We start from the raw sequence: 12,946 nt of genomic DNA, 5'->3' as shown, positions 1-12,946 counted from the left end.
TTCCTCCTAGCTGCAGTGGGGAGTAATTTACTCTTGGGCTATCCCAGCAGCATGTACACACAGCCTGACACAGCTGCCTGGCCAGTGAGTTGAGGAGGTGGAGCTAATCCATCCATTCCTGCCCAAACTGGGAGGTGGTGGAGAAAAGCAAGCCTGCAGTCAGCTTACTTCTGGGCTCCTGGATTCAAGGTCCATGTGACCCATGCATGAGTACAACTGAATTCCTGTGCCACCTTGTGCCAGCATGTAGTCCATGTCACTAGCTGATTCAAATGAGGCCTATTCTTCTTTCCACACATGCACCCTCTGCTACTTTCAGTGGGAATCCCCCCACGGAACAAAACTTGACCCATATATGTTGCTTGACACCATAACAGCCTGTTTACAAGAATGCTGGGCAAGAGTGAGACGTGTCAAAGGGTGTTTTGCTTGGCGGCACAGGGCATTTGTCCCCACTGAGCTCCAATGCGTTTCAGGAATGTTAAAAAAAAAAAAAAGAAAGCGAATGTGAAGACCATTTAAAGGGCAAGCCATCAGCAGCTGTGCCATCTTTCCCTTCAGCTGCTGGCACGTGTCATCTGCTGACATCACCTAGAACGAACCCAGCATCAGGGCATTTAAATATTAAAGCACACTTGCCACAGCTGTTTTCACAACACTCTGTAGTCCTACTTAGAGCTGCTCCATGCCGTCCTTCTGAGTCCTCTCTAACCAGCTTTGTTACTGATTTTTTTTAAAGGTTTTATTCCTCTGAATAATAATATTCCTCCGAGTTCTCCTGTGATTTTTCACCCATCCCCCAATGGGTTCACTAGTTGCCAAGCTTCTCCTCCCAACTATCAGCAGCCTGGTCTTCCTCCCGACCATCAGTATTGCAGCCAAGCGAAGATTCCACATGGAAGCCATGGTTTATTTCTTCACTATGTTCTTTGTTGCGGTAAGAATTCCTTCTGTTTCTTTTGTTGGCAATGTCCTACTTTACCCCTTTTCTGCAGAATCTCCATTGGGAAATAAACATGCAAGTGGGCTGAAGGATTTACAAAACAAACAAACAAAAAGGAGTCTTATGAAATACTAACAGGGGAAATACCATACACTGGGAGGGAACATAGCGTATTGCGTATCTGAAAAATACCCACTGTTGGATGCGTCTCCCACTGTGTATTGCCCTGAGTATCCTGAATGAGATTCTTCAGTTTATGGTAACACAGAGCAGTGATCATAGGGAAATATATTTGAATCCTTTATTATAATTGCACATTTAGGGTATGGTAGTGTCTGTCGGTTTGTCCATTACTGTTTGTAAGTGGCCATCCTGTATTCTGGTTTTAAACTGTATTTAAAGTAAGTTGATGTTTTGTAATTTTAGACAAAAGCATGCAGTGGAATTATTGATTTTACAATAGCTGAATTATGGTGTAAATTAAAGCTGGGAAAGGGGGAATTTATGGAGTAGCAGAGGAAAGATTGAGGGAGATGCCACAGAGTTATCAAGAAAGATGATTATTAACTTTCCAGTCTGGCAGAACAGTCTTGAAATTGTACTAGCCTAGAGTGAAAATCTATTTGCCTTCCCTTCCCATGATAATAATGGGGGTAGGAAAGCTATTTTGTTCACATGCGCACACGGAAATAATTAATTCACTTGCTCTAGTCATGCAGATGAGTAGGACTTTGCACAACTGTTCACTCTATTATTATATACACACACTGTTTAACTATACAGAATAGAATCCACATCATCAACCTAGTTACCTTTCAGACACAGTGGGGATGAGTGTGGTATAAGAACCTGAACAGAACTGGATTTCTTCCACCATGCCCAATAACTGAATTCAGATAATATTTAGCCTTTTTAATCATAGATTTCAAAGCACTTTGTAATGGCAAGTAAGAATTGTTACATCCATGTTACAGATGTAGGGAAACCCAAGCACTGGAAGGTTAAGTGACCTACCCAGCATCATATAAAAGCACATCGGTGGCAGAGCTAGGAGTAGCACACATGTCTCCAGATGCACAGTCCAGTGCTCCATCTGCAGGACCACGCTCATCCCTTATTATAAAGGCCAGCCTCGTTAACAGGGAAAAAAATCCTACTAGCATCTAAAAACCTACCAGACTGGCTAATAAAACTGTACCATGCCACGTAAACACATTTGGCGCCATTTTAGGACCTATTACAACTCCCACTGAAGCCAATAGAAAACTTGCCAAGGACTTCAATAGGAGGTGGATTGGGCCCGTAGAGAATAATATGAAGATGCAAAATATTAAAATGTAAGAAAAGGGAGACAGCTGCCAGGGCTGTCAGAGTACGTCAGGACGAGCAATGCAGTATTGCAGCTGCTGCTGCATTGTATAGTCTCACTCAGACTCCCCCACAGGAAATTCTTCAGCCCAGCGAAAGCATCTGTCCATCTTAGACAAGTGCTTCTACTTCAGCCAGAAATGCTCTCTCCAGCTCTCTCCTCCCTATCTCCAGCCTTCTCAAAGCCCAGCACCAAGCAGCGGGGTGGGGGGGGAGGTCTCTCAATGGCAAAAGCTGCCATAGAAAAGAGAATGGGCTGAAGAACTTGCAGCAATTCTCACCATAAACGAAATTGGTATCCCCAGAGAGAAACGCTGGCAAGAATTGTTTAAGGTCCATTTGTTGCCAAATGAGTAAGAGACCAAATCAGGAACGGGGAAGCATCTCAGAGCTAGCGGAGGGGGCGTAATGGAGTCAGAGGAAGAAACTAGAGCTAGGCAAATACATACGACAAAAGAATTCCCACAAATACGCCTTTGATATTTCCAGTGAGTTTCCTTTGCTTGTGCTCATGCCCATTGTGCATGAAAACATTTTGCAAATATTGTAGCAATCAGTTTCTGGGCAGGAACGTCCATTGAACCAGTGAACCAGGGAATGCTGCAGAGGTTGAAACTCGCCCTTACACAGAGAAACAGCACAAAGGGCTAGGCACAGTATAGTCCCATTTAGGCTCAGTTGTGGCTGACCCCTGCCTTGGTTATGTGCCTTTGAATTATCCTTTTTTAATAGATTTACCATGCATGTGATGGACCTGGTTTGTCAGTGCTGTGTTTCATGCGGTATGATATCCTGGAGTATTTCAGCATCTATGGGACGGCTTTGTCCATTTGGGTATCACTGATGGGTAAGCATGAGTCTTTATCAGTTCTTAACATGTTGCAATATTTGTGGGTTGGTGTTTTAGGGTACAGGACTTGTTGGTGTCTGTGTCACAATGGTTAGTGGGCTTCAGTCATGAGAGAGATGCTGTCCCCTCTGACCCCCAATTATAGGAGCTAACTTTGAGATATTTCCTTATGGAACACAACCCAAGCTGTGGATTCCTATTATTTGAATTGTGCTAGGGCCTCAGGCCTGTAATCATAGGCCAGGGTCCCGGTGTGCTAGGTGCTGTACAGACTCAGAACAAATAGACAGTACCTGTCCTAAAGAGTGGCTAGAAAAGCTCTGGATCTGGAGACAAGCACTGATTCTTGACAGGTCTGTTTAGGTATTTGTACCACACTCCTCACCCTGGAAACCAAGAAGCCCACAGATGGATGTCCACCACCATTATCAACTCTTAAGCAAATCTTTTTATATACCAGGGCTCATTTCTTCAAACTCTGGCAAACATACATAAGCAAATCAAAACTCATTTTTTCTAACAAATAAATCCCCCTGGTTTATCAGGACCTAATTTTGGCTGTGAGGAAATATCAGAGCATGTTGGGAAATGGAAAAAATATCTCATTACCCTTTTTTATTTAAAATCTGTGGGTTTTGACCGTTTTCATTTTTTCTTTCCTCCCCTCCCCGCCCCCCCCCGTGTTTCCCATTTCCCTGCTTTCTTTTTCTCCCTTCTTCCATCAAGGGAAAAGAAAGGGAAAAGAAAAAAGAACAAAAAATGAAGAAAACAAAAGACTAAATTTTCCCTCCTTGATACGGTCAACATATTCTTTGAAAAATCTTTTTCACAAGAATTTCTGATTTTGGCAAAAAGGCCAGTTTTTCAACAAAAAAATGTTTCATTCAAAAAATTCCAACCAGCTCTAGAATATATATTCTCTACCTTGATTCACGTGAATGACTGACAAATCACTCAACTCTACCAACCTTCCCAATGCTCAAGTGAGAGTTTACACAGTCACATTCCCACATGCCTTGAGACCATTTTATCCCCACCTCTCTGGTCTCTTTTGATGGAAGGATGACTTGGCCAACATGGCCCTTCAAGGCCAGGGTATCCAGAGTTTATGCAGCATTTACACAGAAAAGGGGGACTGGAATACACCCCACAACAAGGAACATGCTAAACCTTCTGTATGTTAAAATGAATGTGGGAAAAGTTAATCACAAATATGGTTGAGCTCAACAACAGTTTGAATATCAAGGGAAGGGTTCAGCTTGGTTCCTAGTCTATCCATCATATGTGTAGTCTCCTTAGTGATAATTTTTAAAAAATAGGCAAATAAAATTCCAGGGCCATTCTCCACTCGATTATAGCAATTTCAAGGTAAATGAGTTTTAATCTCTATAACTTGGCTGGTTGCAGCTCGGTTGAACTTGATTGCTTTACTATTGAATTTTACAAAAAATAAAAAAATCAGAACTAAGAGGTTTAAACTATTGACCAGCAGGGAAACAAATTAAAATGCGGACATTTATCCCTGTAAAAATGTGATCCAAGGACACAGAAGGTGTGGTGACTGAAATGTGGGATAGCTTTTCACCATGTTGCTTGTAAAGATTGAACACACATGTGCGTACGTACAGACCCTTGGGCATGTTTCCTGGAATGCAAATCCAGGACAGCCATAACACAGCTGGGTAAGCTGGAAAAGCACGGAGCCCACTGGGATCCATAACTTTTAATCAGTTATTACCTGATTCTGTGCTAAACAAAAGCCTCTAATAATTTACTTGCACTGGACTTCAAGTTTCCAAACTTCAAACAGGTGTCTGGGCAGCCTATGCTGCATCCAGAGCTAGTTAGCAGGATTCAGATCTTAGGGTGGACAGGGCCCGAATAGTCCTATAGGATCACATGTAGAAGATGGTGCAAAGTTGTCAGGGCAGAGGGCTCAAAGTGAAGAGAATAAGGAGGAAGCTAGAGATCCTACCGTGCCTGACCATTGGCTCAATTGGCTCAAGTGCCTTGGCCTGTCTACCTGGAAAACTGAATATTACATTGTTCCCCAGGATCCCCTGGGAAAGTTAATTTAGCCACCACCCCCTGAAACCTCTAGAGTTTGGTTGGCACTTGCAAAGTCAACTAGCAGAATTTAGCTACACAAGTCCCACATCCACCCTAATTGAATTGGCCTCGTTAGCACTAACCCCCCCCCCACACACACACACACACTTGGTAAGGCAACTCCCATCTTTTCATGTGCTGTATATTTATTCCTGCTTACTTGTATTTTCCACTCCATGCATCTGATGAAGTGGTTTATATCCCACAAAAGCTTATGCCCAAATAAATTTGATAGTCTCTAAGGTGCCACAAGGACTCCTCGTTGTTTTTACAAGTCCCACTGAAATTAATGGGAGCTGTGTGGCTAAAGTCACCATCATCCTTGGAAATCTTAACCTTTGGATAAACTTTTCAAAAGTGTCTAAGTCAAGCAGGGCCAAACTGTGGCTCGTGAGCTGCACACAGCTCTTTTACAGTTAAAGTGTGACTCGTGGAGCTCCCCCTCCACACATAATCATTCGCTATCTATCAGACTGGGCAGGGGGGAGCTTGGGGCTTCTGCCCTGCAGGGAGGGGTGTCTAAGGGCTTTAGCCCCACAGGTAGCCATTGGGGCAGAAGCTCCAGGCCTCAACAGGTGCCACCCCGTGGGGTTGGTTGTGCGTGTCTTGCAGCTCTTGAACTTCTGAAAATTATTGTATGTGGCTCAGAGGGTCAGTAAGTTTAGCCACTCCTGATCTAAGTGATTTAGAAGCCTAATTTCCATTTTGAAAAGGTACTGAGTCCCTTAAGAGCCTGAATCCCTTTGACTTCCAATGAGATGCAGGCTCCTGAGCGCCTGTGTCACTTAGAAAAATGGAACCTATGTTCCTAAATCTCTGAGGCACTTGAAAAGTTTTACCTTTTGTCTCTTTCTGCAAAGGTGCCTTGGAAAGCCACACACAAGAGAACTCTAAGCCTGTGAGCCCTTGTCTGCACAGCTGTGGGTCACACTTGGTGTGGCCCTGAAATAATCGTGCAATTTATATTCCCTACAGATAACCCAGCAAGTCCTGTCTGACACTAGGGTACTAAAGAACTAGATGGGCCCAAGTTCTGCCTAAACAATTAACAAGATTTCTGCTGTTTGATCTCCTCATAGTGCTTTACTGGGAAGAAATGATCGTCGTGGCTAATATTGATAGCATGTCTGTGTTTGTACAGCACCTAGCACATTAAGGTCGTAGCTTATGACTCAGGCCTCTAGGCAGCACAATAATACAAATAATTAATAATAATCACAATTATGTCATGCCACCATGTGGAACAATGGGAAATATCCACTTTGTGCCACTGCCCAGCACAATACAATGCAGTCTTGTGCCGTTCCAAACCTTAATTGTTTTGACAGACAAGCAGAAAATGTCAGAGGCCAGCTTCCTACTGCTTCTCTCAGTCTGTAATTGATGACTTGGGGGAAGGAGGTAGCCAGCTACACAGTGCTAACTGATCCAATCCTGGGCAGTTTGTCAGCTGGGAAAGCCGCCACATGAAATATTATAAAGCACTGAGTGGGCCATCAGACTGAATGAATATTCCTAGCCCTATTTGTTCTGCATGCAGAGAGGGCCAGGTGCTGTAGAACGAGCTGGTCTTAGATTGCTCCATTTTAAAGTTGTTCTTAAAAACCTCTGACGGCAGTGATTCTACCACCTCCCTTGGAAGCCTGTTCCAGAGCTTAACTACCCTTAGAGTCAGACAGTTTTTCCTACTATCGAACCTAAATCTCCCCTGCTGCACATTAAGCCCATTACTTCTCAGCCTACCTTCAACGGACATGGAGAACAATTGATCGCCGTCCTCTTTGACAGCAGTTGGCTGTCTCCTGTGTAAGATACATCTAGGAACCTCAGTATGTCCCCACCGTGCCGAAATGCACCCCAAAGCCCTGTCTGCAGCTAGAATCTCACTCTCTGGGAGAGAGCTTCGCGGCATCTCCAGCTGGTGTTCTGCTAACCTCCCCTTAACCCCTGCTTGCCTGGAGGCAAGGAGCCCTGGTGATCTCAGTGGTCTTTGAAGCTATCTTAGATGCAACACTGTAGGTGACTCTCTCACCTCTTGCTAAATCTGGCCCTGGTTGAGAAGGAAGGAAGGAAATGAACTGGCGGGTAGAACATTTTCATGAGACATTAAATTATGCTTTTTTTCCCCCAGAGAGCCTGGGAGTCAGGAAATCTGGGATCTACTCCCAGCTCTGCCAGAGGTTTCCTGCCCACCCTTGGGCAAGCCACTTTGCCTCTCTATGCCTCACTTTCCCCATGCATTGTATAATAACACCAACCTAATAGAGGAGTGGTGGGGTTAGGGTCAAATTATCAGGGCTTCCATCAGCCATGTTTAGCCCAAAGTGAACCCTTGGACGGAAGGTGCTGTAGAAACACCAAGTATCTGGAGCAAATCAAAGCAATGGAAGATTAGATGCTCTGATCCTCACTTTGGTTTGTGCCTTGCAGCTCTGGCAGAGTTCGATGAGCCTAAAAGGTCGACTTTTGTGATGTTCGGCGTGCTCACTATAGCAGTGAGGATTTACCATGACCGATGGGGATATGGCGTCTACTCAGGACCAATCGGGACGGCCGTCCTTGTGATAACCGTGAAATGGGTAAGTAAGAAGCCAGCTGGCCACTTCACATAGGCTAAAAGTCACTTCTGGTCAGAGAGCTGCCAAGTTCTATCCACCACATCAGTCCCATGTAAGCCCTGAGGTCTGCTTGTACCCACCTGTCAGCCTACCATCAAAGAATAGATTGGGAGTTTCCCAGTAACGCTTTCAAGCGACAGAGAAGACACTGCAGGGGGAATAATTTTCTTTTCTAAACCAAAGTCTGCTGCGCATTATGACACTGGGGCTAGATTCAGAAGGGAAATGGAGTTATTCTGTGTTCAGTGAAAATGGAAAGCAGGCAAATAACAAAAAGCTTTTGTGATCATTGCCGGATTTAATTGGTCTGAGCCACTCTAGCGGATCCATGTTCTTATGTTTCTAGTCATCAAGAATATATTTATGGAGTTTTTACAATAACCAAGAGGCAGTGTGGTCTGGTAAATTGCCCTGAAATCAATGGAAGATTTACCTAAAAACAGGTTGTACAGCAGAGCCATAATTCTGGTGGAACAAACACAGGTCTGATTCTGTTTTAAGGCTACACAACGTGGCTTCCAACTTCTGGGAGTGACTAGAAAACAGTGGCCTTCCAAAGGGCATATTATGCAGCAAACCATAAGTTGCCATGAGTCAGATTTATTAAAGAGAGTGTCAGAGTTATTAGAGAGAGAGAGAGTGTGTGTAAAATTGATAGAACAAAAACTGTGTAAGGACCAAGCATCATGGAAAATTCAGTGAGCCAAGTCCCAAGTTAATAATGTCACTAACCTTCACTCCTTTATTAGTATTTATTGTATTATTATTATTGTAATCCGCTGGCGGGCGGCAAGACATTTTGTTTACGTTGACTGTCCGCAGGCACGGCCCCCCCGCAGCTCCCAGCGGCCGCGGTTCGCCATTCCCAGCCAATAGGAACTGCGGGTTGGGGTGCATTGACAGAATGATGTGCAGGCCTAATAGAAAGGGATTTGCTGTGGTGAAGGGAAAAGTAGCCAAGTGCCTGCCCACACTATACCTTGCTCTACTCAAGACTCACTCTTGAAAGCAGCGAACAAGGGCACAATCTTCCCGCATCTCATGTCCAGTCCCAGGCGTTAAGAGCTTTAGGATCAAAGAGAGTAACCCAACCAGCCAGTCACTATCAGAGGGTTTGCTTTTTAATTGCATGGGAACTTTCAGAAGCTGAACAACGAGATTGAACATGGGGTGAAAGGGCTTCACATGCTTTCTGTTCCCTTCCAGCTGCAGAAGATGAAAGAGAAGAGAGGCCTGTACCCCGACAAGAGCGTCTACACACAACAGATAGGCCCAGGCTTCTGCTTTGGGGCGTTAGCACTCATGCTGAGATTCTTCTTTGAGGTACCTGTCTGCACAATAAATTACAGTAATAATGACAGGGTGTGAAGGAGATTCCCAGGGTAAGAGGATCTCTGGCTCAAATCCAACCCAGGCCAGAATCCATCTACAATTATTGCCTAGTCAGCAGGTCTTAGTCCAGGTGCCAGCGGACAGGTGTCCATTTCACATACAAAAACCACTGCCAGAGGCTCACCTGAGCAGACATTGTGCTGAGTAGTGGTTTAGATGCCTACATCCCTGTTTTGGCTCCCTGCAATCCCCAAGACTCCCGCCGAACTATGTAGGTGCCTAAACTCACTCGGCACCTAAGTGTTAGGTGAAAGGTCCCTCAATGCCCATGTTGCTGCCTCTGAACGTGCGCGTGGCTGCCTCGCCCTAAGCGTCTGGAGGCCTATCTCCCGCCTAAGCCCCAGAGCAACTCGCAAACCAGGGGAAGCTGGGCATTCATCTGCCTAAATCATATGTGGGGCCCAATCCAGTAGACATACACTGAGGCCACATAATGGATTGGACCCCCTACGAAATCCTGCTGAAGAAGGAAGGGGTAGGGCCACTACCTAGCAGTTAGAGTGCTCACCTGGACTGTCGGTGACCGAGGTTCAATTCCCTCCCTCATTGGCATCTCCCATTGGCTAGCTACCTGGCGTTCTGGCTTTTGTGGATCACATTGGCCCCTATCTTCCCCATGCATTGTATTGGATCCTAGGTGCCTCACTCAGGCTTTGTAGATCGCAGTGTTGTTTTCTAAGCATCTAAAAGGTGGGCTCTGCAACACTGCGTATTGCAACACCTAAATCCCTTCATGGATTCCACCCTTCATGCCCTAACTCACTGCACCATCAGGCCCTGGGGAGCTCTGTCAGAGGTGCTAATAAGACTATTTAAATGGATGGCTTCTCACAGTGGGCATGCCATCCTCTCATGCAGCTCCCCTCAGGAATGCCTTCAACCCAGCACACTGAACAGCTTAAAAAGGAGGAAAACTGGTCTATTAATAGAGCCCTGCAAATCTGCAGATATCCGCTTTATATCCACGGATATCCATGGACTATGTTTGCAGATCGCGGATCAGATGTGGATACAAATTTTGTGTCTGCGCAGGCCTCTATCTATTCATTGTAACCAGAGTTGGGCAAAGAATTGACAGCGAATCATTTAGTTGATGAAGATTTTTTTCGTCTCTTTTTCCATTGGCAAATTGTCTGTGAACAGCTCACAATTTTCTACAGTGGGGGGGGGGGCTATTGAAAATCTGGCCCTGTGTGATTTAGCCAAAGGTCAAAACCCAAATCAGTGGCAGAGTGAGGAACAGAACCCAGGAGTTCTGATAAAGGGCCTGATCCAATGTCCACTGAACTCAGTGGAAGGATGCTAATTGACTCCAATGGGCATTGGATTGGGTCCTCAATCTTCTGCTGTAACAACTAGACTATACTCTTTTCTTGTAGAGAAGGCCCTACGTCACCAATGTCTATGAAGAAAAGGGTAGATAACACTCTCGACCCTGCCTCTAGCTGAGCATGTGTTCAGCCCTTGGGTTACTGCCATTTTGTGCATTGGGAGCAAATCAATACGACTTCACAGGGCTGCCAGAGGATTATTTTTCAAAGCTTTAAGTAATTGCAACTTCTAGCAGAACATAAAAGCGTCACTTAGCACAAATTCCCCTCCCCCCAATCCACAATCTCCTCCTTCCTTCTGCTTGAGCTTCTCCTAAGCAGTGTAATGAAACACTTCATTCAAGAGCAGGAAAATGTGCAAATTGGCCTGTGTTAAGTCCACTTTACATTTCCACAGCTGCCTGTTTAAGGCTGGAAGCCCTTTTTCAACACTGAAGGGAGGCAGAGGTCTCAGGATCTCATTTCTGGGCTGGTGGGTGCGACCGGTATTGCCCAGATGGCCTGTAACCGAAGAGGAGACGGGTAGGCCGTGTACACAGAGCATTTATCAGTGATGCTCCTCGAAGGACAAGATTTTCCAAAGAGCTCAGAGCTCCCATTGAGGCACCTGAATAAAGGCCCCATTTTCAGAAGTCCTCTGCATTCATCCTGACCAAAATAGAAGCCAATCTCTTTTGGAAACTTGGTCTTGTTGCGGAGGCAAACCACACTGAGTTAGGTAGTTGTGAGCTTATTTGGACACAGCTCCTCTGTGGGAGACCACGAGTAGTAAATATGTTCACACCATAAGGGTGAAATTACACCAGAGACCAGCCTCATGAGGGCATATTCCATGTCTATTGGGATTTGCCAATACTGGGTCTAAGTTCAGGCATACCAAAGCAGTAGAAGCCTGCTGTACCATCTTAGGTGAGAGGTACTGCAATTTCTGGCACTTCGGGCGAATCAGAAGGCTTTCACAGTGAGTTACTAGATGCTATAACGTGGTTTCTTAATCTCAGTGCCCCAAGCCATGCTGGTATCTCTGTGATACTGCACACAGCACATCTCCAGAGCTTCCCAGACAGGAGGTTCCAGCAGCAACAACCAGCCAGAGCTCAGTGAAAAGTGCAACAAATAGTTCACTTCCCTTTTGTTTTCACTTTCTGTGAGCATCCGTGTGACTGGTCTTTACTAGCATGAATGGCCCTCAGAGTGCAACTTTTCAGCATGAACATCCAAGCATCAGCAGAGAGCTAAATATAGTACAGTGGCAGAGAACTCATTTTAAATCTGGTTTCTGCAGCAGGCATTCACACCAGAAATCCGCTGACGGGCCTGATCCAAAGTCCACTGAAGTCAATGGAAAGACTGCTGCTGACTTCAATGGGTTTTGGATCAGGCGCTATAAGAGCATTGCTCATCCAATCAGGGAGCAGAAATAATACCATGTGATTTATTTGACCAATCGCAACTAAGCAACACAGCTTGAATTTCAAATAGCAAGGCGCTGAGTGAAAAGGAAAAAAGGCTAAATGGGGTCCCAGGGCAGAGAACCATGGGATTAAATCTGTCCTGTGTGTATATGAAATACTCTAAAATTTCAGTAATGTGAGAATCTTGAACCCAGAGAGGACCCAAATCCTCCAGCAGTGGAAACTCTCACTGACTCTCTCTTTGGTTTCAGGAGTGGGATTACACCTACGTGCATAGTTTCTACCATTGTGCTTTGGCCATGTCCTTTGTCCTGTTGCTGCCCAAGATGAACAAGAAGGCAGGGAATGCAGGAAACCCTGCCAAACTGGACTGCTCCACTCTCTGCTGCTGCGTGTGATAAGAGTCTCCCCCTGCCTGGAGACTGGGGCGCCTGTATCCCAACACGCACCTGTTCGCCACCTGGAAGGACCATACGAAAGTTATGCAGCCCTCGCTCGTTAGTCCAGTGGGGATTGTGACGAGAAACAAGCTGCCAGATGTGAAGCTTTTTTCCCTACAGTGGAAAAAAATTCCACTGCCACCCCCAACACCAAAATGCAGGTTGTTACAAATTTTTAATTTGCTGATGAACAAAACTGGTCCTATTCAACCTGAAAGGCCTTGTCTCTTGGCCATCATTCATACCAGAGGCTTCCATGTGTCCATGTAGCCAGCTGATAACTTTCTCAATAACTGTGTGTATATTCCCCAAAGAGAAACTTTTCTCCATCTTAGAGAAGTCCTGGCTGGCAAATGATCCTGTCCATTGGCTACTGAGTAAATCCAGCAGGTCTTTGCATCCCCTAGAGAGTTTGGTGGGTCACATATCCCCATGGGGCATCACATTTCGTTTGCCTTTGGAAATGAGCGTTAATGTTGC

The 12,946-nt window shown here is 45.2% G+C and overlaps 1 protein-coding gene across 1 annotated transcript; it reads left to right on the top strand.

The window, feature by feature from the left end:
* Positions 1 to 754: 754 nt before the first annotated feature.
* MYMK (myomaker, myoblast fusion factor) lies at positions 755 to 12,549 on the top strand. The gene is made up of 5 exons (XM_038374973.2): positions 755 to 937; positions 3,044 to 3,158; positions 7,701 to 7,849; positions 9,095 to 9,211; positions 12,278 to 12,549. The coding sequence occupies exons 1-5, from the start codon at positions 803 to 805 to the stop codon at positions 12,422 to 12,424; spliced, it is 663 nt and encodes a 220-aa protein (XP_038230901.1). The 5' UTR covers positions 755 to 802; the 3' UTR covers positions 12,425 to 12,549.
* The last annotated feature ends 397 nt before the right edge of the window (positions 12,550 to 12,946 follow it).

Source organism: Dermochelys coriacea, chromosome 16 (assembly GCF_009764565.3).
Source record: "Dermochelys coriacea isolate rDerCor1 chromosome 16, rDerCor1.pri.v4, whole genome shotgun sequence".
In the NCBI taxonomy this organism is placed as follows: domain Eukaryota; kingdom Metazoa; phylum Chordata; order Testudines; family Dermochelyidae; genus Dermochelys; species Dermochelys coriacea.
This window is presented reverse-complemented; position numbering and strand designations above follow the sequence as displayed.

Coding starts and splice junctions, on each gene's coding strand:
- MYMK (XM_038374973.2), top strand. CDS start 803: ATGGGTTCACTAGTTGCCAAGCTTCTCCTCCCAACTATCAGCAGCCTG. Junction 3,159..7,700: donor CATTTGGGTATCACTGATGG/GTAAGCATGAGT, acceptor TGTGCCTTGCAG/CTCTGGCAGAGTTCGATGAG. Junction 7,850..9,094: donor TTGTGATAACCGTGAAATGG/GTAAGTAAGAAG, acceptor GTTCCCTTCCAG/CTGCAGAAGATGAAAGAGAA.